This window comes from Pseudophryne corroboree, chromosome 6, assembly GCF_028390025.1.
Source record: "Pseudophryne corroboree isolate aPseCor3 chromosome 6, aPseCor3.hap2, whole genome shotgun sequence".
Lineage (NCBI taxonomy): Eukaryota > Metazoa > Chordata > Amphibia > Anura > Myobatrachidae > Pseudophryne > Pseudophryne corroboree.
The window spans coordinates 30,650,128-30,676,790 of record NC_086449.1 but is presented as its reverse complement, the minus strand read 5'-3'; the positions used below and the strand labels follow the sequence as shown (position 1 = coordinate 30,676,790).

The window sequence follows — 26,663 nt, the reverse complement described above, 5'->3', positions numbered from 1 at the left end:
GTGCTGCAAATATTTACGTTCTCTGCTTAAAAACGCTCCATATCTGTGCTCAGTGTGCTGCAAATATCTATGTTCTCTGCCTGAAAAGCTCCATATCTGTGCTCAGTGTGCTGCAAATATCTGTGCTCAGTGTGCTGCATTGTGGGGACCACCAGTATATAAATATAGTAGTACAGTACAGTAGGCCATTGTTGTATATTGCAGCTCTGTGTCAGACTCAGTTCTAGACAGTATCCTGATCATCAGTGCTCAATATCTGCTGCATTGTTGTGTGACCAGTATATACTACATATATTATATATAGTAGTACAGTGCAGCATTTTGGTGACCAACAGTATAGTAGTACAGTACAGTAGTCCATTGCTGTATTTTGCAGCTCCGTGTCACTTCAAGTATCCATATCTGTGCTGCGTTGTTGTGAGCAGTATATATAGTAGTACAGTGCAGCATTTTGGTGACCAACAGTATATAGTTGTACACTACAGTAGTCCATTACTGTATCTTGTAGCTCCGTGCCACGGCAAGTATCCATATCTGTGCTGCATTGTTGTGAGCAGTATATATAGTAGTACAGTGCAGCATTTTGGTGACCAACAGTATATAGTTGTACAGTACAGTAGTACAGTGCTCAGTGTCAGTGCTGCATTGTGGTGACCAGTATACTACAGTACAATAGTCCAGTGCTGTTCTCGCTGCTCAGTGTCAGTTCTCCGTAGTATCATCAGTGATCAGTATAATCAGTGCTCAGTAAAATCAGTGCTCAGTATAATCAGTGATTAATCAGTATAATCAGTTCTCAGTATAATCAGTGCGCTGTTAGACGTGCGCCCATTTTCCGCCATTAGTGCATTGGGATTTAGACAATTCCCATCTAGATTCCACTTCACTAGGCAGGCGATAGCGAGATTTTACCAATTAACATCAGTGATTTATAATTAATTATTAATTACAGTGATCTTGCCAAATGATTCCAGTGATTTTGTCATTTTCTTCCAGTGACTTGGATCAATAATACCATTGATTAGAACTAATAATTCCTGTAATATTGAGGTGTTTGTGTCGCTTAGCTTAGCCATCCTGCGACCACAGTGCACCTCTTTTTCTCTTTTCTTTGCATCATGTGCTGTTTGGGGACTATTTTTTTAAGTGCCATCCTGTCTGACACTTCCGTATATGTCCAGTGGTACTGCCATTTGATATAATTCCCGACATTACGGCCATTTAATTCCAGTGATTTTGTCATTTTCTTCCAGTGATTTGGACCAATAATACCATTAATTAGAACAAATAATTCCTGTTATTTTGTCATTTCTTCCAGTGATTTGGACCAATAATACCATTGATTAGAACAAATAATTCCTGTGATATTGAGGTGTTTGTGTCGCTTAGCTTAGCCATCTAGTGACCTTTGTGCACCTCTTTTTCTCTTTTCTTTGCATCATGTGCTGTTTGGGGACTATTTTTTTAAGTGCCATCCTGTCTGACACTTCCGTATATGTCCAGTGGTACTGCCATTTGATATAATTCCCGACATTACGGCCATTTAATTCCAGTGATTTTGTCATTTTCTTCCAGTGATTTGGACCAATAATACCATTAATTAGAACAAATAATTCCTGTTATTTTGTCATTTCTTCCAGTGATTTGGACCAATAATACCATTGATTAGAACAAATAATTCCTGTGATATTGAGGTGTTTGTGTCGCTTAGCTTAGCCATCTAGTGACCTTGGTGCACCTCTTTTTCTCTTTTCTTTGCATCATGTGCTGTTTGGGGCAAATTTTTTTAAGTGCCATCCTGTCAGACACTGCAGTGCCACTCCTAGATGGGCCAGGTGTTTGTGCCACCCTCTTGGGTCGCTTAGCTTAGTCATCCAGTGACCTCGGTGCAAATTTTAGGACTAAAAATAATATTGGTGGTCATTCCGAATTGTTCACTCGCTGCCGTTTTTCGAAGCGCAGCGAACAGGTGGAAAATGCGCATGCGCATGGTACGCAGCGCGCATGCGCTAAGTATTGTAACATCAAACGATGCATTTTTACACAGGTCTGAGCGACGCTTTTCAGTCGCTGTGCTGATCGGTGAGTGATTGACAGGAAAGGGGCGTTTCTGGGAGGTAACTGGCTGTTTTCAGGGAGTGTGCTAAAAAACGCAGGCGTGCCAGGTAAAAACTAGTGATGTGCACCGGACATTTTTTGGGGGGTTTTGTGTTTTGGTTTTGGATTCGGTTCCGCGGCCATGTTTTGGATTCGGACGCGTTTTGGCAAAACCTCACTTACATTTTTTTGTCGGATTCGAGTGTGTTTTGGATTCGGGTGTTTTTAACAAAAAAACCTAAAAAACCGCTTAAATCATAGAATTTGGGGGTCATTTTGATCCCACAGTTTTATTAACCTCAATAACCATAATTTCCACTCATTTCCAGTCTATTCTGAACACCTCACACCCCACAATATTATTTTTAGTCCTAAAATTTGCACCGAGGTCGCTGGATGGCTAAGCTAAGCGACACAAGTGGCCGACACAAACACCTGGCCCATCTAGGAGTGGCACTGCAGTGTCAGGCAGGATGGCACTTCAAAAGAATAGTCCCCAAACAGCACATGATGCAAAGAAAAAAAAGAGGCACACCAAGGTTGCTTTGTGACTAAGCTAAGCGACACAAGTGGCCGACACAAACACCTGGCCCATCTAGGAGTGGCACTGCAGTGTCAGGCAGGATGGCACTTCAAAAAAATTGTCCCTAAACAGCACATGATGCAAAGAAAAATTAAAGAAAAAAGAGGTGCAAGATGGAATTGTCCTTGGGCCCTCCCACCCACCCTTATGTTGTATAAACAGGACATGCACACTTTAACGAACCCATCATTTCAGCGACAGGGTCTGCCACATGACTGTGACTGAAATGACTGGTTGGTTTGGGCCCCCACCAAAAAAAGAAGCAATCAATCTCTCCTTGCACAAACTGGCTCTACAGAGGCAAGATGTCCACCTCATCATCATCCTCCGATTCCTCACCCCTTTCACTGTGTACATCCCCCTCCTCACAGATTATTAATTCGTCCCCACTGGAATCCACCATCTCAGGTCCCTGTGTACTTTGTGGAGGCAATTGCTGCTGGTGAATGTCTCCACGGAGGAATTGATTATAATTAATTTTGATGAACATCATCTTCTCCACATTTTCTGGAAGTAACCTCGTACGCCGATTGCTGACAAGGTGAGCGGCTGCACTAAACACTCTTTCAGAGTACACACTGGAGGGAGGGCAACTTAGGTAGAATAAAGCCAGTTTGTGCAAGGGCCTCCAAATTGCCTCTTTTTCCTGCCAGTATACGTACGGACTGTCTGACGTGCCTATTTGGATGCGATCACTCATATAATCCTCCACCATTCTTTCAATGGTGAGAGAATCATATGCAGTGACAGTAGACGACATGTCAGTAATCGTTGGCAGGTCCTTCAGTCCGGACCAGATGTCAGCACTCGCTCCAGACTGCCCTGCATCACCGCCAGCGGGTGGGCTCGGAATTCTTAGCCTTTTCCTCGCACCCCCAGTTGCGGGAGAATGTGAAGGAGGAGATGTTGACGGGTCACGTTCCGCTTGACTTGACAATTTTCTCACCAGCAGGTCTTTGAACCTCTGCAGACTTGTGTCTGCCGGAAAGAGAGATACAACGTAGGTTTTAAATCTAGGATCGAGCACGGTGGCCAAAAGGTAGTGCTCTGATTTCAACAGATTGACCACCCGTGAATCCTGGTTAAGCGAATTAAGGGCTCCATCCACAAGTCCCACATGCCTAGCGGAATCGCTCTGTTTTAGCTCCTCCTTCAATGTCTCCAGCTTCTTCTGCAAAAGCCTGATGAGGGGAATGACCTTGATCAGGCTGGCAGTGTCTGAACTGACTTCACGTGTGGCAAGTTCAAAGGGTTGCAGAACCTTGCACAACGTTGAAATAATTCTCCACTGCGCTTGAGTCAGGTGCATTCCCCCTCCTTTGCCTATATTGTGGCCAGATGTATAGGCTTGAATGGCCTTTTGCTGCTAATCCATCCTCTGAAGCATATAGAGGGTTGAATTCCACCTCGTTACCACCTCTTGCTTCAGATGATGGCAGGGCAGGTTCAGGATTGTTTGGTGGTGCTCCAGTCTTCTGTACGCGGTGGCTGAATGCCGAAAGTGGCCCGCAATTCTTCGGGCCACCGACAGCATCTCTTGCACGCCCCTGTTGTTTTTTAAATAATTCTACACCACCAAATTCAATGTATGTGCAAAACATGGGACGTGCTGGAATTTGCCCAGATGTAATGCACGCACAATATTGCTGGCGTTGTCCGATGTCACAAATCCCCAGGAGAGTCCAATTGGGGTAAGCCATTCTGCGATGATCTTCCTCAGTTTCCGTAAGAGGTTGTCAGCTGTGTGCCTATTCTGGAAAGCGGTGATACAAAGCGTAGCCTGTCTAGGAACGAGTTGGCGTTTGCGAGATGCTGCTACTGGTGCCGCCGCTGCTGTTCTTGCTGCGGGAGGCAATACATCTACCCAGTGGGCTGTCACAGTCATATAGTCCTGAGTCTGCCCTGCTCCACTTGTCCACATGTCCGTGGTTAAGTGGACATTGGGTACAACTGCATTTTTTAGGACACTGGTGAGTCTTTTTCTGAGGTCTGTGTACATTGTTGGTATCGCCTACCTAGAGAAATGGAACCTAGATGGTATTTGGCACCGGGGACACAGTACCTCAATCAAGTCTCTAGTTGCCTCTGAATTAATGGTGGATACCGGAACCACGTTTCTCACCGCCCAGGCTGCCAAGGCCTGCGTTATCTGCTTTGCAGCAGGATGACTGCTGTGATATTTCATCTTCCTCGCAAAGGACTGTTGGACAGTCAATTGCTTACTGGAAGTAGTACAAGTGGCCTTCCGACTTCCCCTCTGAGATGACGATCGACTCCCAGCAGCTACAACAGCAGCTACAACAGCAGCGCCAGCAGCAGTAGGCGTTACACTCAAGGATGCATCGGAGGAATCCCAGGCAGGAGAGGACTCGTCAGACTTGCCTGTGACATGGCCTGCAGGACTATTGGCTTTCCTGGGTAAGGAGGAAATTGACACTGAGGGAGTTGGTGGTGTGGTTTGCAGGAGCTTGGTTACAAGAGGAAGGGATTTAGTGGTCAGTGGACTGCTTCCGCTGTCACCCAAAGTTTTTGAACTTGTCACTGACTTATGATGAATGCGCTGCAGGTGACGTGTAAGGGAGGATATTCCGAGGTGGTTAACGTCCTTACCCCTACTTATTACAGCTTGACAAAGGCAACAGACGGCTTGACACCTGTTGTCCGCATTTGTGTTGAAATAATTCCACACCGAAGAGCTGATTTTTTTTGTATTTTGACCAGGCATGTCAATGGCCATATTCCTCCCACGGACAACAGGTGTCTCCCCAGGTGCCTGACTTAAACAAACCACCTCACCATCAGAATCCTCCTTGTTAATTTCCTCCCCAGCGCCAGCAACACCCATATCCTCATCCTGGTGTACTTCAACAGTGACATCTTCAATTTGACTATCAGGAACTGGACTGCGGGTGCTCCTTCCAGCACTTGCAGGGGGCGTGCAAATGGTGGAAGGTGCAAGCTCTTCCCGTCCAGTGCTGGGAAGGTCAGGCATCGCAACCGACACAATTGGACTCTCCTTGGGTATTTGTGATTTAGAAGAACGCACAGTTCTTTGCTGTGCTTTTGCCATCTTAAGACTTTTCATTTTTCTAGCAAGAGGATGAGTGCTTCCATCCTCATGTGAAGCTGTACCACTAGCCATGAACATAGGCCAGGGCCTCAGCCGTTCCTTGCCACTCCGTGTCGTAAATGGCATATTGGCAAGTTTACGCTTCTCCTCAGACGCTTTTAATTTTGATTTTTGGGTCATTTTACTGAACTTTAGTTTTTTGGATTTTACATGCTCTCTACTATGACATTGGGCATCGGCCTTGGCAGACGACGTTGATGGCATTTCATCGTCTCGGCCATGACTAGTGGCAGCAGCTTCAGCACGAGGTGGAAGTGGATCTTGATCTTTCCCTATTTTAACCTCCACATTTTTGTTCTCCATTTTTTAATGTGTGGAATTAAATGCCAGTATCAATACCAATGGCGTACTACTATATTTACTGCGCACAACTGAAATGCACCACAGGTATGGATGGATAGTATACTTGACGACACAGAGGTAGGTACAGCAGTGGCCTTCCGTACTGCTATATATAGTATACTGGTGGTCACTGTGTCAGCAAACTGCAAAACTAAAATGCACCACAGGTATAGAATGTAGATGGATAGTATACTTAATGAATGACGACACAGAGGTAGGTACAGCAGTGGCCTTCCGTACCGTACTGCTATATATAGTATACTGGTGGTCACTGTGTCAGCAAACTGCAAAACTTTAATGCACCACAGGTATAGAATGTAGATGGATAGTATACTTAATGAATAACGACACAGAGGTAGGTACAGCAGTGGCCTTCCGTACTGCTATATATAGTATACTAGTGGTCACTGTGTCAGCAAACTGCAAAACTAAAATGCACCACAGGTATAGAATGTAGATGGATAGTATACTTAATGACGACATAGAGGTAGGTACAGCAGTGGCCTTCCGTACTGCTATTATATATAGTATACTGGTGGTCACTGTGTCAGCAAACTGCAAAACTAAAATGCACCACAGGTATAGAATGTAGATGGATAGTATACTTAATGACGACACAGAGGTAGGTACAGCAGTGGCCTTCCATGCCGTACTGCTATTATATATAGTATACTGGTGGTCACTGTGTCAGCAAACTGCAAAACTAAAATGCACCACAGGTAAAGAATGTAGATGGATAGTATACTTAATGACGACAAAGAGGTAGGTACAGCAGTGGCCTTCCGTACTGCTATATATAGTATACTGGTGGTCACTGTGTCAGCAAACTGCAAAACTAAAATGAACCACAGGTATAGAATGTAGATGGATAGTATACTTAATGAATGACGACACAGAGGTAGGTACAGCAGTGGCCTTCCGTACTGCTATATATAGTATACTGGTGGTCACTGTGTCAGCAAACTGCAAAACTAAAATGCACCACAGGTATAGAATGTAGATGGATAGTATACTTAATGACGACATAGAGGTAGGTACAGCAGTGGCCTTCCGTACTGCTATATATAGTATACTGGTGGTCACTGTGTCAGCAAACTGCAAAACTAAAATGCACCACAGGTATAGAATGTAGATGGATAGTATACTTAATGACGACACAGAGGTAGGTACAGCAGTGGCCTTCCGTGCCGTACTGCTATTATATATAGTATACTGGTGGTCACTGTGTCAGCAAACTGCAAAACTAAAATGCACCACAGGTAAAGAATGTAGATGGATAGTATACTTAATGACGACACAGAGGTAGGTACAGCAGTGGCCTTCCGTACTGCTATATATAGTATACTGGTGGTCACTGTGTCAGCAAACTGCAAAACTAAAATGCACCACAGGTATAGAATGTAGATGGATAGTATACTTAATGACGACACAGAGGTAGGTACAGCAGTGGCCTTCCGTACCGTACTGCTATATATAGTATACTGGTGGTCACTGTGTCAGCAAACTGCAAAACTAAAATGCACCACAGGTATAGAATGTAGATGGATAGTATACTTAATGACGACACAGAGGTAGGTACAGCAGTGGCCTTCCGTACCGTACTGCTATATATAGTATACTGGTGGTCACTGTGTCAGCAAACTGCAAAACTAAAATGCACCACAGGTATAGAATGTAGATGGATAGTATACTTAATGACGACACAGAGGTAGGTACAGCAGTGGCCTTCTGTACCGTACTGCTATATATACTGGTGGTCACTGTGTCAGCAAACTGCACAACTGAAATGCACCACAGGTATAGAATCTAGATGGATAGTATACTAAATGACGACACAGAGGTAGGTACAGCAGTGGCCTACTGTACCGTAATGCTATATATTATATACTGGTGGTCACTGGTCAGCAAAACTCTGCACTGTACTCCTCCTATATAATATTATACTGGTGGTCCCCAGTCCCCACAATAAATCAGCACACTGAGCACAGATATGGAGTGTTTTTCAGGCAGACAACGTATACTGGTGGTCACTGTCAGCAAAACTCTGCACTGTACTCCTGCTATATAATACAGCTACTCCCCAGTCCCCACAATTAAGCAGTGTGAGCACAGATATATGCAGCACACTGAGCACAGATATGGAGCGTTTTTTTCAGGCAGAGAACGGATAACTGGTGGTCACTAATCAGCAAAACTCTGCACTGTACTCCTCCTATATTATACAGCTGCTCCCCAGCCCTCCCCACAATTAAGCAATAGTGCACAATCAAGTTCAACAATAACGGAGAGGACGCCAGCCACGTCCTCTCCCTAACGTTTCCAATGCACGAGTGAAAATGGCGGCGACGCGCGGCTGCTTATATAGAATCCAAATCTCGCTAGAATCCGACAGCAGGATGATGGTTACCCGAGCCATACGGGAGAATCCGAGTATGCCTCGGACCCGTGTAAAATGGGTGAAGTTCGGGGGGGTTCGGTTTCCAAAGAACCGAACCCGCTCATCACTAGTCACATGTATTTACAGGGAAAAATGCACTCACTATATATGACTGAATAAGGATCTTCTATGACTAGGAAATTAGATGCTAATTGCCCTCTCCCAGCAGATCTGGTGACTGACAAAACCTTTTGATGTTGGACAGGGCACGGCAGGTAATGGCTGGGGGTGTGATTTCCTCAGACAAAGGCGTTAATCATAGGGAATTTCCATATTCCATATGTAAAGTGTCAGATTGGGTTTGGAACCTGTATTTATTTAGGTAGCTGGTTTGATTGATATACGAATCCTGAATGGTCTATGCAGGAAGGATGAGGAACATTTGTTTGAGAAATCAAATACAAACCGTATTTTTAAGCTATGTGATAAATGTATCAAAGGCGAATTGTTAACTACCAGGTGGAAAGGAATGGAGTTTAAATGACACCAACCTTTGTGTGTGACAGGATGGAGTAAACTGCGTCATGTACTTATATCCTTTTAAATGTAATTTATTTATTTATATTTTGTAAGATATCCTGAATGGATGGAAAAGACTCTGGGGAAAACTACCCCCTGAGATGCATTGTGGTTTTACTGTATAAAAAGAGGAGGCCTGTGAGTTTCAGAGGTGAATTATACCATTTGCACTCTGTTGTAAACATCTTGCTGTATTGCTGAGTCTTTTTAAAGACTGTTTTGGCAAATAAACATCTTATGCCTCAAGATGACCACGTCATCTTGTGACCTGCAGGGATAGGTGAAACCTAGATCCATTTTCCGGCTGTCCAGGGTACACCCAGCGTCTCCAAGCTCCGCCTTCTGCCTGCTACCGTGCTTAGGCAAGCGACAATTGGGGATTCGTCAACACCACACAGGGGTGGTAAGACAGCGTGTCGATGCATACAGTGCAGAACCGTAGTTCCAGATGCCATGGCAGGGAGGAGTCTGGAGGTGGAAGCATAGTACCCACCCACTGCACAGTGGGTGGAGTCAGTAACAGGCAGTTACTGACGGTAAGCGGGAATCCCCTATTTGTCCAGGTCCTGTTTGACCTAAAACTCCATTCTGTGACTGGGGGCGGGACTCAAGGTGGTGAGGGCTTTCGTATAGAACCATCCGGTCACATCGACCTTTTTCCATGTCAACCTTGTCCATGTTGACCTAATGACCATGTCGACCTATTTCAGGTGTCAACCTAGTCACTGTTGACCTATAGTGTTCAACCTAATGAGTGTCGACCTAGTTACTGTCGACTCTATGATCCACACCCCTTATACTGTCAGCCTTCAGTGAAACTTTGTCAGCTGACCCTCAGGAAATCATAAAAGAATTACACTGGGAATATTTTCAGGCATACAATTTAAAAAATACATTTTTAAAGTGGCCAAATTGCCAGAAAATTTTGAATTTTTAGATTTATTATTTTTACATTTCACATATTGTACAAGCATCTCTTTCTTGGGAGATCTGGGAGTGGAGGGTAAAATTTGTCACCCTTGTCCAACAAATTTTTTAAAACATATTTATTACATTGAAGCTTAACTAGAAATAGAAAATTATAAATGTCTTAACATTTTTGCAGAGGCTTTATTTTTTTATATTGACCTGCTTTTAGACTGATCTCTCTCTTCTCATGAGATAATCCCTTGAGTTCATGTCTGGTCTGAACACTATGATGAAACATTTAGGCAGGAACATACAGATCACCAGAGCCCAACTGGAAGCCAAGATGGCAAAGACTTCCATAGCCACGGTGTATTTACCCTGAGCACTGAGGGAGGCCGGGATAAAGGACACCCAGACACTGAGGAAGGCCAGCATGCTGAAGGTAATAAACTGGGCCTCATTGAAGCTGTCAGGGAGTCTCCGAGCCAGGAAGGCAACAATGAAACTAATGGTAGCTAGAAGAAACAGATAACCCAGCATTGTCCAGAAGGCAATTGGAGAGCCCTCATTACACTCAACAATGATGAGTCCAGGTTTAGTTTGAGTGTTATATTGTGGGAAAGGAGGGACAAGTGACAGCCAAGTGAGACACAAGAGGAACTGTAACAGAGTACAAATAAAAATAATCATGTAGGACACTTGAGGTATGGTCCATCTTCTCAGGCTGCTGCCCGGTCTGGTGGCCATAAAAGCTAGGACCACCATGATAGTTTTTGCCAATATGCAAGAGATACAAACGGCAAAAAAAAGGCCAAATGCAGCTTGTCGTAGGAGACAATTCTCAGGTTGGGGATACCCAATGAAAACTAAAGAGCAGAGGAAACACAAAGACAGGGACACCAGCAGAAGGCAGCTTAGAGAGTAATTATTTGCTTTAACGATGGGTGTGTCCTTAAAGCCGATGAAAAATATTACAATAAAAACAGGGATGAAGGAGGACAGTATGCTTGTCGCTGCCAATGCTGCTCCTAATGGACCTTCATAGTTCAAGTATTCTGTTGTCTTCTGTAGACATTTGTTTTTCTGGATATTTGGCCAATGATCCCATGGACACTTCAGGCAGTCAACAGAATCTGAGAGAGGGAATAGCAAAATTATTATATGCGACTTTCTAGATATTTTGTTTTTGAAAAAAGGAACTAGAATGGATACAGTAACATACTTTCTACATGGAAGTAATGATATCCATTTGTAAAAGACCTGTGTTTTGTTCCCCCTCATTCACCATAAAGAGGACAGTGTTGTTTCTACACTAGTAGTCTTCTTCAGTGTTTTTTTGTTAAGCATTGTCTGAAGAATGTATTTCTAGTTTTCCAAGATTACTTTGGACAAATGATTTTGATTTGTTGCTACTACTATGTCCTTCTATAATGGCCTCACTCTATACCTTATAAGAAGTATGTTGCTGATTCTTACTGATTTTCCATCAGGCATATTCTTGCCTCATCTATTATTATTTTCTAGAAAACCTAAAGTCAACTCAATTTGTAAGCAGATTCTTTTACTTTATATGTCAAAAGATGATCACCAAAGCACAGTAACATATTCATATTGCAGATAATAAATGGAGACAAGGAGAAGTGGGATCCACAAAAACAGTAGTCCTGATGAAGAGGTGGACATTAATTGCATCCCATCTGTATTTTTGTACACAGCAGATCTGAGTATATATGCTAATGCCGCAGTCGCGGACTTGTGTATAGAGACTTCCACCAACAACGCAAGAGGCATGCGCAGTAGAAAAAACATTGCCTAACAGCGAGAAATATAAGCATTGCGTCAACTTCTGAATCAGACCCAGTGCCACCAGCAGATAATTTATCATAGCACTAGAGTTGGATTGCATAAAACATACATTTTTGAATAAAGACCAAAACACCAGATACATTTAGCATTGCATGGTGCATGGGCTACCACACTGGTTGACGACTGGTTACTCTAGCCTTGATACTGTTCTATTGCTAGTAATGAAGTAAACCTGATATTATATTGTGATCCTGGAGTGTTCTAATGCATTAAATACAGTATTCCAGATGTTCTTAAACTTGGCCATTCATTATAAAAGTCATGGTAATTGCAATGCAGCCCCAGCCTCTTCAATTTTTGGTAGATCACGCCCCAGAAGAAGGAATGTGCTTTAATATCCCTAGCATTGCAGGACATATCAGAAGGTCCATCACTCACCTGTCTGGTTAGATATTTCTCCTTGTAGACAAGGAACACATTCAAAGCAGCACACAGGTTGTCCTCTGATAGCTGCCTTCCTGGTACCTGGTGGACAGCTCTCACTGCAGACTGAGCGAGGGGTCTGGTGATAGGACACAAAAAAACATATATATCACCAATTACTGTTCTGTACTGTGCTATGAAATCTTACTGTGCATCATATGTATATCTCAATTTTTTATATGATCAAGATTATTACAGCATGTGGAAAGAGACTGAGGGGGTGATTCAGACCTGAAAATAGCACATCTACGATCAGTTTCTCTGACATGTGGGGGGGCAGCCCAGCACAGGGCTAGTCCACCCCGCATGTCAGGCCCTGCAAACATGCCCCCCATCCCACACACACACACACACACACACACACACACAGGTGGGAAAGCATTGCATGGCGGCTTTCGCACTCGCCAAGTAGCTCCTTGTCTATGAAGCCTAGCTGCGCAGGCAGGCGGCTAGCAGCAACGTTCTATGTCGCAGCGACACCTGCATTGTCCGGACTGCTCCCCACCAACGGCGTTCTTATGCCATTGGCACGGCCCCTCCCAGCCCGCAATCGCCTCTGTCAATCAGGCAGAGGCAATCGCAGCAGTGAGATGCTTTCGGGCGCACTCCTCAAAGAGCATCAGGCTACAAGCGCCGCAATTGCAGTGATCGGGTCTGAATTAGGCCCTTATATTTTAAAACATGTAATGTGGAGTCCCTACAGTATATTTAAATACTATATACTACACAAAGCAAGGATTGTGCTGGTGAAAACATTTCTAGATAGGGACATTAACATAGATGACAGGCCATGTGACGTTGTTTCATCTACTATCAAGTGTATTTTAGGGGAGAATTATTTTATTTTTAAATATTCTATTTTCATATTTAGGGCACTGCCATGGGAGCAAGGTCTATGCCAAGCATTACCAAACTCTATATGGATTTGCTCAAAGATCAAGACAAATTAACTGATGGGCTAGGGGCACACTTGATTCACTATTGCAGGTATATAGATGACTTATTTTTTGTTTGGGTTGTGGATACAAAGTCTACAGTATGTATTTGTTCTACAAGTTTCTTAACACTTTTAGGTTCACATTTACTAGTAGCTTTAGTAACACTTGCATTAACTCTTTGAATTAGTGAGGAGTAAAAAAAAAAAAAAACCAAGTTACCAACACTTTCTTCAAAGAAGTACATAAAAAAAAAAAATTTAGATAGTAGCCATTTTAGACTTTGTCACAATAATATACTGTGAGCAGCTCAAGGTAGGGGTGCCCTTTATAGGGATATATGGGCATATCTAAACACATGGCAGCCAGGAAAACAGCACACCAGTGCAGGGTTTTTGTGCAAACTAGCTGTAGCTAGTTTTATTGTTCAATACAAAAACACAAACCATAAAAGTTAATTCTAGCACATCTGGGCACCAACTAAACAAAACAGATTCCCTCTCTCAGAGTGGTAGGACCTAATGCCCCAACCACAAACATAGGCATATGCACAGTACTTACAGTCAGTAAATCCCAGTGTCTCATAACAAGCCTGCTGCCTGTTTCCCCAGGTTGTTAGACCCTTAGACAAGCTATGACACACTTATATCAGCCTCTTATGAGTGCAGGTACTAATTACTCTCCTCTTAGTCTGAAGGCCTAAACAACCAGAATGGGCCTCATGTTTGGAGCCCGTCCTCTCTCTCCATCCATATCCCCAGGATCCTTTGACCAGTTTTTGCTAAAGCCAAACTCTAACCAAGGGGGTAATTCCAAGTTGATTGCAGCAGGATTTTTTTTAGCAGTTAGGCAAAACCATGTGCACTGCAGGGGAGGCAGATTTAACATGTGCAGAGAGAGTTAGATTTGGGTGTGGTGTGTTCAATCTGCAATCTAATTTGCAGTGTAAAAATAAAGCAGCCAATATTTACCCTGCACAGAAATAAAATAACCCACCCAAATCTAACTCTCTCCGCACATGTTATATCTGCCTCCCCTGCAGTGCACATGGTTTTGCCCAACTGCTAAAAAAAATCCTGCTGCAATCTACTTGGAATTACCCCCCAAGTCTGTTTTGCAGAAACATGTACTTTCCTGGGGGTTTAAATCATATAGGTTCAAAAACCTGGGACAAATGTATCTCCAGTTTATCACCTTAGCAGTGCTTTTATCACAATACTGTACCTAAAAGTCAGTTCCTTAGAATAAAAATTAATTGTTCAATCGTTAATCAACTTTTTTCTCCCCATGCGATCAACTAGACGCCGCCTATGGGGGAGTGTATTTCTGCATAGCAAGGCTGCGATCGCTTGTGCACCACTGCTATGCAAAAATAGTTTTGTGTAATACAATACCAGGTAAGACTTACTTACCCTGTGCGACGGATCCAGTACTGTAGGTCCCGGAATTGATGTCAGACATCCGCCTTCCAAACGCCTCGACATGCCTGCATTCAGATCTTCATTTCCAGAAAATGGTGAGTTGATGCCCCGGAACGAATTCCTCCCGTCAATCTTCTTGCAGTCGCCGCTGCGACCACTTTCATCGCTAGCGGCATTGCTGCCTGGCAATGACGCGCCTGTGCAATGCGGAAGCAGCTCATGCGCAGTTCCGACCCAATCGCACGGTTGCGACAATGCGCAGCGTGCGATCTGGTCAGAATGACACCCATAGTGCGGGTCAGGGCCTAAAGTCCTTGCAAAAAGAAGAGGTGTCATGTGTGTGTTATGGGAGTGTCATGGGTGTGTATCTGCATGCGGCTGAGATCTCTTTCGCAGAGCCACAGCCACAGTGGTCACTGTTTAAGAACGTTACAAGGGAGTCTCTGCACCAGTCAGGGACAGCGCGAGGAGTCAATGTTGTGTCTAATGGTGTACCATCGGTTGAGTATTTCTCATGTATGCAAAGTGGACATTGCAGGGTTTGCTCAGTCCATCGCACGGAAGTGCACAAGCGGAATGTTTACGCAGGCATATGTATATTTTCACGCTTGATAATCCATGAGAAATTGCAGCCATGCATGAACTGTGTGCAGCACTGAATCAGGCCTTAAGACACTTACAGTATCTGGTGCGGTTGCATCTGTAATAGCTCATATTGTGCATTCTTATATACAACATGAGGCCCAGGTAGGTCTTATGCTATGTATGACACAAAGCAGAACTAAGTATTAATTTCCATTAGCTCTTTATGGTTGTTTTAAACTCATTCATCTCCTCGATAGGACACTTTAGAAGTAAAAATGACAAAATCTAGACAAGGTCTCACCTCCTTGTCCCCCATAGACCACAACAACTGACTGGCGTTGATATTGAGAAATTGACCGGAAGATGTGTCATAACTGCCGACCTTGACCTGTTCTATAGTCCCTTCTTGGGTCAGCTGCCAGTTGACAATGTCATAGGCCGCAGGGATGTCGCCATGTTCATCAAAATAAAGTTCTCTTCCGCTGCTCAGTGTAACCCTCATATTCCTTATATAGTGCAGGAGCTGTACAGGAGAGAATGATTTGATGTTTTACTTGAAAACATATTTAAAAGATTTTATACTTTAATGTGTGTCTGCATGTATATTTGTGTGTGTGTGTCTGTCTTCCTGTGTATATGTATCTAGATCTGTTTATCCACTTGTGTATGTATGCATATGAGTATCTAAGGGGTATAGTTACTAAATGTTAGATTTTCAAAGCCAAATAATGTGATTTTTGCAATCCAAAACCCAATACAGGTTGAGTCTCCCTTATCCAAAATGATTGGGACCAGAAGTATTTTGGATATGGGATTTTTCCGTAGTTTGGAATAATTGCATACCATAATGACATATCATGTCGATGGGACCGAAGTCTAAGCACAGAATTCATTTATGTTTCATGTACACCTTATACACACAGCCTGAAGGTCATTTAATACAATATTTTTAATAACTTTGTGCATTAAACAAAGTTTGTGTACATTGAGCCATCAGAAAACAAAGGTTTCACTATCTCACTCTCACTCAAAAAATTCCATATTTCGGAATATTCTGTATTTCTGAATGTTTGGATATGGGATACTCAACCTGTATAAGGATTTAAAATCTGAATTCCTAGCCACAGGGAGATTTGAATCGAGACTTGGGGGGGTCATTCAGACCCGATCGCACACTGGCTGTTTTTTGTTGCGGTGCGATCGGGTCTGAACTTCGCATGCGTATGCGCAGATGCGTATCCCAACATCGACGGGAATTAGCGAACAGTAACAGATTTTACGAAGAAAGTGATTGCGCCGGCAATCGCAAGAAGATTGACAGGAAGAGGCCTTTTGTGGGTGGCAACTGACCATTTTCCGGGAGTGTCCAGGAGAACGCAGGTGTGCCAAACCGTTCAGAAGGAGGGTTTCTGACGTCAGCACCGGCCCAGATAATCTCAGAGGCTGAGTAAGTCCTGGGCTGTGCAGAGACTGCACAAACTTTTGTTTGTGCAGCTCTCTACACATCCGTTCGCACCCCTACACACCGATTACCCCCTCCCCCTGTAGGCGGCGATTACCTGGTCGCAGCAGTGCAAAAATCGCCTGCTTGCGACCAGGTCTGAATTAGGCCCTTGGTTCAGATCACCTCTGGAGATTCGGACTGGGTGTTGGTTCAGGTTTGGATCCACAAAATTTGTGTGGATTCAGATTTCTGGAGAAACTAATCACAAATCTCCTTCTAAGTAACTCATCATTTTTTGAACATGAAAGTTAAAGACACACTGAGTTTCCAGTTAAGACAATTCTCACTCTTAAGACAGAGACAGAGTAAGAAATGCAGATCCCTATCCTACTTGTCTCTTCCATACCTCATCACCAACATTAGAAAGGTCATCTTAAAATGTGCCAGTACTGCAGATGCCAGCAGACCTTAAATATTTTCCCCTCCAATTACCAGGTATGATTAGGGCTCAGGCTACGTGGAACAAACGTGCAGTAATAGTATAACATGAGTGGTCAGGTGATGCTGTACATTTACCACCAAGCAGTAACCATTGGTGGAAATTATGTTTGCGCAGGTGTTGATATTGCAGCGTTATATATAGGCACACACCAGCAGGTGGCTCACACTATGAACAGCCCATTTACTATACTTAACCATTGATGTTGGTTAATTGATAGATAGCAGGCACAGCTGTACTCACTGTTGCATTTACACTGGTGATGTAGCGGAGCTTGGGTGTCAAATCAAGAGAAGGAGCTCACCTGCTCCTTCTCTCGATTTGCATTTTTTCAGGTCCTCCAGAGCTTTGGCCACAACATGGACAGCAGTGTAGAAACCATGAACAAAGCAGAAGCTGCTCGTGTAGGCGAAGCTGTCCCTGGCGCTATCTTTACTCTCTGCTCCAGTGTATTCTGTCACTGCCGGATCCAATAGACTAGTTGTGTTTTTCTCATATGCTGCAAATGGGTAGTGTTGTAGATATGCTGGAGACTTCTGTCTCCCACCATGTCACTTTATACAATACCTCACAGTGAAGAGACAGTCATTGTGGGATAGGGCATGAAGCCTCTATGCAGTACTGGGAGACTGGAGACTGCTCAGTAGCGCACTTCTCTTTCAACAACATTATTTAGAAAAATATTTGTGTGCTGCTTAATTGTAGGAAGAATGAAGAAGGAGGAGAAAAAAAGAAGACGGAGGATGAGAAGGAGAAGAAGAAGGAGGATGAGAAGGAGAAGAAGAAGAAGGAGAAAAAGAAGAAGAAGAAGAAGTAGGAGGAGAAGAAAAAGAAGAAGAAGTAGAAGGAGGACGAGGAGAAGAAGAAGAAGAAGAAGAAAAAGAAGAAGAAGAAAGAGGAAAAGAAGAAGAAGAAGTAGGAGGAGAAGAAGAAAAAGAAGAAGAAGAAGAATGAGAATGAGAATGAGAAGAAGGCAAAAGAGAAAGAGAAGAAAAAGAAGATAATAAAAAGGGGCATGGGCATTTAAGCTACCACTGTGTGGATTAGCAGAATAGAGTTGTTATTGCTGGAATACTGTAGCCTTCAGCAGCGACCACTGAATGAGGGGATCACTACTCCATAGGTGTTAATATCAGGTAATGCCACAAAAATTTACATTTAGACATTTTGTTACATTTTACCACAATATTATAAACTATCAGTACTACAGTACTTTAATTGCAGACAAAACATTACCTGCCATGGTTTAAAATTCAAAATGTCTTCACATCTCACATTAGAATTTGCTCCTCTTGAGTTGCATTTTTTCAGGTCCTCCAGAGCTTTGGCCACAACATGGACAGCAGCGTAGAAACCATTAACAAAGCGGAAGCTGCTCGTGTAGGCGAAGCTTTCCCTGATGCTGTCTATACTCTCTGCTCCTGTGCACTCTGTCACTGCCGGATCCAATGGACCAGTTGTGTTTTTCTCATACAGAAACTTACAGTTGAAAAGTTTCTCCCAGTATATGTTCACCCAGGACTCTTCCAAAGAAGGTTTGACCTTGGTATAGTAGTCACTGAATCCTGGAATCACTCTGTTGTTGATAAAAAAACCAATGGTCCCTGATAATATTGGAGAAAAGCTTCCAGCTGAGAACAAATTAGACATTGACCAATCAGCATTAGCAACAAAAAGCTTCCCTGTGATGTTCTGTTTCAGCATCTCACTCATGATATCAACCAAATGAGCATCATTAGAGAAGATAATTATAACTGTAGCCGATGACTCTTTAATGACCTTGACTATGTGGGGAGCATTGCGGTCTGGTTGAGTTAAACGAATATATTCAGTGAAGGCCACACATGCGCCGGCCTTTATTATCTCTTCCATGATTGGCTGAATGCCTTGTAGGCCATAATCATTGTCCACAGCCAACAGACCGACCCAGGTCCAACCAAAGTGCAGCATAAGCTTAGCCAGTCCCTTTGACTGTTCCTTATCACTGGGAACAGTCCTGGCAAAAGAGGGAAACTTAAAACGATTACTTAGGAGAGAGATACTTGATAATGCACTGATCTGGTAAATAAAAATAAAGAAGGTCATTCACATTCTTTATTAAATAAAAATATATATATATAACTATCTATATATATATATATATATATATATGCTAATACAGGACACATAATTAAAATATTCTTACCTGTGGATATCTGAAGACCCCCAAAATATTTGCCACCATAATTGAGTTGGTTGAAAATGAGGATCCTATAACGGCACTGTAGATAGATCGCCCGCGACACCTGTAGTTTGGGATGGCCATGCTGGATTCCGTCATCAAATGTAAGGCTCCTTGTACTTCATAGTGGGGCACATTACATGTCTTATACACCTGCAGCCCTAAAGTCATGTTGCCGAGAACATTGGGGTTCATGTTAATCTCATGTACAGCAAACATCATGGATAGAAGTTGTTGGTAGGAGTCCAACCTGAATCTTCAGGAGAGAAATAAATACAAGGTACTGTAGTGTACACAAATACAGAAAATTAGACAGAACAAAGTATCATGAAAGGAACTAAAAACATAAATAGTCTGACGGGAATCATAGGTGGTGTCTTGGAATCATGCACTGATTCTTATTTATAGACACAGTGCTGAGAAGAGCTATCAAACTTCTCACTAGAATCTGTGGACTACAGTATACCGGGTCTATGTAGCTGGGCAAACATGTTGGAAAAAGTTGTGCATTTAAGAATGTCCTTTCTCCCTGTCTTCCCATGCTGTTCATCCAGTAAATGCCCCATAAGAGTAGTCATGGTGGAGCTACAGTGTGTACTTACAGTCTCTGTATGCCTATGTGAGTTATAGGCTGGGATTTAATGCTAGCCAATAATGCCGCCCGAGAAATTATCGCACCGCATCAGATATTACAAATATGCGTCTTTTTCATGGAACTCGGGCAATTTAATGACGTGCATCTATTTCCCAGCTTCTGCATATCAGATCTGAGTTATCATTAGTGATGAGCGGGTTCGGTTCCTCGGAAACCGAACCCCCCCGAACTTCACCCATTTTACACGGGTCCGAGGCATACTCGGATTCTCCCGTATGGCTCGGTTAACCCGAGCGCGCCCGAACGTCATCATCCCGCTGTCGGATTCTCGCGAGATTCGGATTCTATATAAGCAGCCGCGCGTCGCCGCCATTTTCACTCGTGCATTGGAAATGTTAGGGAGAGGACGTGGCTGGCGTCCTCTCCGTTTATTGTTGATGCAAATATTTGTGCTTGGTTATTGCTTAATTGTGGGGACTGGGGAGCAGCTGTATAATATAGGAGGAGTACAGTGCAGATTTTTGCTGACAGTGACCACCAGTATACGTTGTCTGCCTGAAAAACACTCCATATCTGTGCTCAGTGTGCTGCATATATCTGTGCTCACACTGCTTTATTGTGGGGACTGGGGGCCACCAGTATATTATATAGGAGGAGTACAGTGCAGAGTTTTGCTGACCAGTGACCACCAGTATACGTTGTCTGCCTGAAAAACACTCCATATCTGTGCTGCATTGTAGTATATAGTAGGAGTACAGTGCATAATTTTGCTGACCACCAGTATATAATATATAGGAGTACGGTACAGAAGGCCACTGCTGTACCTACCTCTGTGTCGTCAAGTATACTATCCATCCATACCTGTGGTGCATTTAAGTTTTGCACAGTTTGCTGACCACCAGTATATAATATATAGCATTACGTTACAGTAGGCTACTGCTATACCTACCTCTGTGTCGTCAAGTATACTATCCATCCATACCTGTGGTGCATTTCAGTTGTGCGCAGTATATATAGTAGTAGGCCATTGCTATTGATACTGGCATATAATTCCACACATTAAAAAATGGAGAACAAAAATGTGGAGGTTAAAATAGGGAAAGATCAAGATCCACTTCCACCTCGTGCTGAAGCTGCTGCCACTAGTTATGGCCGAGATGATGAAATGCCATCAACGTCGTCTGCCAAGGCCGATGCTCAATGTCATAGTAGAGAGCATGTAAAATCCAAAAAATAAAAGTTCAGTAAAGTGACCCAAAAATCAAAATTGAAAGCGTCTGATGAGAAGCGTAAACTTGCCAATATGCCATTTACGACACGGAGTGGCAAGGAACGGCTGAGGCCCTGGCCTATGTTCATGGCTAGTGGTTCAGATTCACATGAGGATGGAAGCACTCAACCTATCGCTAGAAAAATGAAAAGACTTAAGCTGCAAAAGCACAGCAAAGAACTGTGCGTTCTTCTAAATCACAAATCCCCAAGGAGAGTCCAATTGTGTCGGTTGCGATGCCTGACCTTCCCAACACTGGACGGGAAGAGCTTGCGCCTTCCACCATTTGCACGCCCCCTGCAAGTGCTGGAAGGAGCACCCGCAGTCCAGTTCCTGATAGTCAAATTGAAGATGTCACTGTTGAAGTACACCAGAATGAGGATATGGGTGTTGCCGGCGCTGGGGAGGAAATTGACAAGGAGGATTCTGATGGTGAGGTGGTTTGTTTAAGTCAGGCACCCGGGGAGACACCTGTTGTCCGTGGGACGAATATGGCCATTGACATGCCTGGTCAAAATACAAAAAAAATCAGCTCTTCGGTGTGGAATTATTTCAACACAAATGTGGACAACAGGTGTCAAGCCGTGTGTTGCCTTTGTCAAGCTGTAATAAGTAGGGGTAAGGACGTTAACCACCTCGGAACATCCTCCCTTATAAGTCACCTGCAGCGCATTCATTATAAGTCAGTGACAAGTTCAAAAACTTTGGATGACAGCGGAAGCAGTCCACTGACCACTAAATCCCTTCCTCTTGTAACCAAGCTCCTGCAAACCACACCACCAACTCCCTCAGTGTCAATTTACACCTTACACAGGAAAGCCAATAGTCCTGCAGGCCATGTCACTGGCAAGTCTGACGAGTCCACTCCTGCCTGGGATTCCTCCGATGCATCCTTGAGTGTAACGCCTACTGCTGCTGGCGCTGCTGTTGTTGCTGCTGGGAGTCGTTCGTCATCCCTGAGGGGAAGTCGGAAGACCACTTGTACTTCTTCCAGTAAGCAATTGATTGTCCAATAGTCCTTTGCAAGGAAGATGAAATATCACAGCAGTCATCCTGCTGCAAAGCGGATAACTCAGGTCTTGTCAGCTTGGGTGGTGAGAAACGTGGTTCCGGTATCCACCATTTATTCACAGGCAACTAGAGACTTGATTGAGGTACTGTGTCCCCGGTACCAAATACCATCTAGGTTCCATTTCTCTAGGCAGGCGATACTAAAAATGTACACAGACGTCATAAAAAGAGTCACCAGTGTCCTAAAAAATGCAGTTGTACCCAATGTCCATTTAACCACGGACATGTGGACAAGTGGAGCAGGGCAGACTCAGGACTATATGACTGTGACAGCCCACTGGGTAGATGTATTGCCTCCCGCAGCAAGAACAGCAGCGGCGGCACCAGTAGCAGCATCTCGCAAACGCCAACTCGTTCCTAGGCAGGCTACGCTTTGTAACACAGCTTTCCATAAGAGGCACACAGCTGACAACCTCTTACGGAAACCTAGGAACATCATCGCAGAATGGCTTACCCCAATTGGACTCTCCTGGGGATTTGTGACATCGGACAACGCCAGCAATATTGTGCGTGCATTACATCTGGGCAAATTCCAGCATGTCCCATGTTTTGCACATACATTGAATTTGGTGGTGCAGAATTATTTAAAAAACGACAGGGGCGTGCAAGAGATGCTGTCGGTGGCCCGATGAATTGCGGGCCACTTTCGCCATTCAGCCACCGCGTGCCGAAGACTGGAGCACCACCAAACAGTCCTGAACCTGCCCTGCCATCATCTGAAGCAAGAGGTGGTAACGAGGTGGAATTCAACCCTCTATATGCTTCAGAGGATGGAGGAGCAGCAAAAGGCCATTCAAGCCTATACATCTGCCCATGATATAGGCAAAGGAGGGGGAATGCACCTGACTCAAGCGCAGTTGAGAATGATTTCAACATTGTGCAAGGTTCTGCAACCCTTTGAACTTGCCACACGTGAAGTCAGTTCAGACACTGCCAGCCTGAGTCAGGTCATTCCCCTCATCAGGCTTTTGTAGAAGAAGCTGGAGTATTTGAAGGAGGAGCTAAAACAGAGCGATTCCGCTAGGTATGTGGGACTTGTGGATGGAGCCCTTAATTCGCTTAACAAGGATTCACGGGTGGTCAATCTGTTGAAATCAGAGCACTACATTTTGGCCACCGTGCTCGATCCTAGATTTAAAACTTACGTTGTATCTCTCTTTCCGGCAGACACAAGTCTGCAGAGGTTCAAAGACCTGCTGGTGAGAAAATTGTCAAGTCAAGCGGAACGTGACCCGTCAACAGCTCCTCCTTCACATTCTCCCGCAACTGGGGGTGCGAGGAAAAGGGTAAGAATTCCGAGCCCACCCGCTGGCGGTGATGCAGGGCAGTCTGGAGTGAGTGCTGACATCTGGTCCGGACTGAAGGACCTGGCAACGATTACTGACATGTCGTCTACTGTCACTGCATATGATTCTCTCACCATTGAAAGAATGGTGGAGCATTATATGAGTGACCGCATCCAAGTAGGCACGTCAGACAGTCCGTACGTATACTGGCAGGAAAAAGAGGCAATTTGGAGGCCCTTGCACAAACTGACTGTATTTTACCTAAGTTGCCCACCCTCCAGTGTGTACTCCGAAAGAGTGTTTTTATTGCAGCCGCTCACCTTGTCAGCAATCGGCGTACGAGGTTATTTCCAGAAAATGTGGAGAAGATGATATTCATCAAAATGAATTATAATCAATTCCTCCGTGGAGACATTCACCAGCAATTGCCTCCAGAAAGTACACAGGGACCTGAGATGGTGGATTCCAGTGGGGACGAATTAATAATCTGTGAGGAGGGGGATGTACACAGTGAAAGGGGTGAGGAATCGGAGGATGATGATGAGGTGGACATCTTGCCTCTGTAGAGCCAGTTTGTGCAAGGAGAGATTGATTGCTTCTTTTTTGGTGGGGGCCCAAACCAACCAGTCATTTCAGTCACAGTCGTGTGGCAGACCCTGTCGCTGAAATGATGGGTTCGTTAAAGTGTGCATTTCCTGTTTATACAACATGAGGGTGGGTGGGAGGGCAATTCCATCTTGCACCTCTTTTTTCTTTCATTTTTCTTTGCATCATGTGCTGTTTGGGGACTATTTTTTTTGAAGTGCCATCCTGCCTGACACTGCACTGTCACTCCTAGATGGGCCAGGTGTTTGTGTCGGCCACTTGTGTCGCTTAGCTTAGCCATCCAGCGACCTTGGTGCGCCTCTTTTTTTCTTTGCATCATGTGCTGTTTGGGGACAATTTTTTTGAAGTGCCATCCTGCCTGACACTGCAGTGCCACTCCTAGATGGGCCAGGTGTTTGTGTCGGCCACTTGTGTCGCTTAGCTTAGCCATCCAGCAACCTTGGTGCGCCTCTTTTTTTCTTTGCATCATGTGCTGTTTGGGGACAATTTTTTTGAAGTGCCATCCTGCCTGACACTGCAGTGCCACTCTTAGATGGGCCAGGTGTTTGTGTCGGCCACTTGTGTCGCTTAGCTTAGTCACACAGCGACCTTGGTGCGCCTCTTTTTTTCTTTGCATCATGTGCTGTTTGGGGACAATTTTTTTGAAGTGCCATCCTGCCTGACACTGCAGTGCCACTCCTAGATGGGCCAGGTGTTTGCGTCGGCCACTTGTGTCGCTTAGCTTAGTCACACAGCGACCTTGGTGCGCCTCTTTTTTCTTTGCATCATGTGCTGTTTGGGGACAATTTTTTTGAAGTGCCATCCTGCCTGACACTGCAGTGCCACTCCTAGATGGGCCAGGTGTTTGTGTCGGCCACTTGTGTCGCTTAGCTTAGCCATCCAGCGACCTTGGTGCACCTCTTTTTTTCTTTGCATCATGTGCTGTTTGGGGACTATTTTTTAAATCTGCCATCCTGTCTGACACTGCAGTGCCACTCCTAGATGGGCCAGGTGTTTTTGTCGGCCACTTGGGTCGCTTAGCTTAGTCACACAGCTACCTCATTGCGCCTCTTTTTTTCTTTGCATCATGTGCTGTTTGGGGACTATTTTTTAAATCTGCCATCCTGCCTGACACTGCAGTGCCACTCCTAGATGGGCCAGGTGTTTGTGTTGGCCACTTGGGTCACTTAGCTTAGTCACACAGCAACGTCGGTGCAAATTTTAGGATTAAAAATAATATTGTGAGGTGTGAGGTGTTCAGAATAGACTGAAAATGAGTGGAAATTATGGTTATTGAGGTTAATAATACTATGGGATTAAAATGACTCCCAAATTCTATGATTTAAGCTGTTTTTGAGGGGTTTTTGTAAAAAAAACACCCGAATCCAAAACATACCCGAATCCGACAAAAAAATTTCAGGGAGGTTTGGCCAAAACGCGTCCGAATCCAAAAGACGGCCGCGGACCCGAATCCAAAACCAAAACACAAAACCCGAAAAATTTCCGGTGCACATCACTAGTTATCATGGTATTTACTTTTAGACTAGAAAACATTCAATATTTTTGGAGCAACCGGAATGCGTCTTTTTAGTACAGGAGAACCACAGCATCAGAGAAAGTCACCCATTGACCCTTAAAAGTCCCATAATTAAAGCAACACACATGATAATTAAACCCAGGTCCTGCAGGACGCACAAGCAGATAATGCTGATTTAAATGAAATATGGCATGGCTATATTCAGTGTGTAATTGCAACTGTATCAGCATACCTAATTATTTTACAGTGTTTGGCTGGAATACACTGTAGCATAACATTTTGTATGCAGATACAGATGCTATTACACACAAAATATAGGCATGCCAAATATAATTTTAAACAGCAGGAATTGCTTGTGCGTCATATGTGCATTGTTTCATCGTATTTGCATAGTTTCGTTTTAGAAGCAAAATCCATTTGTCTGAACGACCATTTTTGTCAGTTTTACAGCATTTCGAAGCAAATGGTCATTTGCTCCTGTACATACCAGATTTTCATTCCAACCAGCCAGATCGGACAATAAATCTTTAGGTGTATGCAGTGCTGGAAGTGTGGAGGTATGGTGCGGTACTGCGTACCAGTAAGAAATTCCCAGCCGGTATGCAGTACCGCTGAGCCGCCACCTTGCAGACACCGGGTGTTGGAGAGAGGAGAGCGCAGCATGCGCCTCTACTGCCTGCCCAGTGAGTCTGGAGTCCAGCCTCTGGTGACCGGCGGTCTCTCCTCCTCCTGCGGCAGCGTTGGCGTCCTGTATCTTAGATCTGGCGCCAGTTCGTGAGCCAATCAGATTTCTCGGACCAGCAGCCTATCAGGAGCTGCCGCCGCGAGCTCTGATTAGCTCACGGACCGGCGCCAGATCTAAGATACAGGACGCCGACGCAGGAGGAGAGGAGACCAGACTGAGCAGG

At 44.2% G+C, this 26,663-nt stretch overlaps 1 protein-coding gene across 1 annotated transcript in view; it reads right to left on the bottom strand.

Moving 5' to 3' along the window:
- Positions 1 to 10,242: 10,242 nt before the first annotated feature.
- The window catches only part of LOC134934174 (extracellular calcium-sensing receptor-like), a 79,475-nt gene continuing 63,054 nt past the window's right edge, over positions 10,243 to 26,663 (bottom strand). The window contains exons 2-6 of the mRNA XM_063929668.1: positions 19,376 to 19,667; positions 18,427 to 19,248; positions 15,549 to 15,770; positions 12,262 to 12,385; positions 10,243 to 11,150 (exon numbers count right to left, since the gene is read on the bottom strand). Of these exons, the coding sequence (XP_063785738.1) occupies positions 10,243 to 11,150; positions 12,262 to 12,385; positions 15,549 to 15,770; positions 18,427 to 19,248; positions 19,376 to 19,667 (2,368 nt within the window). The remainder of the gene's footprint in view (positions 11,151 to 12,261; positions 12,386 to 15,548; positions 15,771 to 18,426; positions 19,249 to 19,375; positions 19,668 to 26,663) is intronic.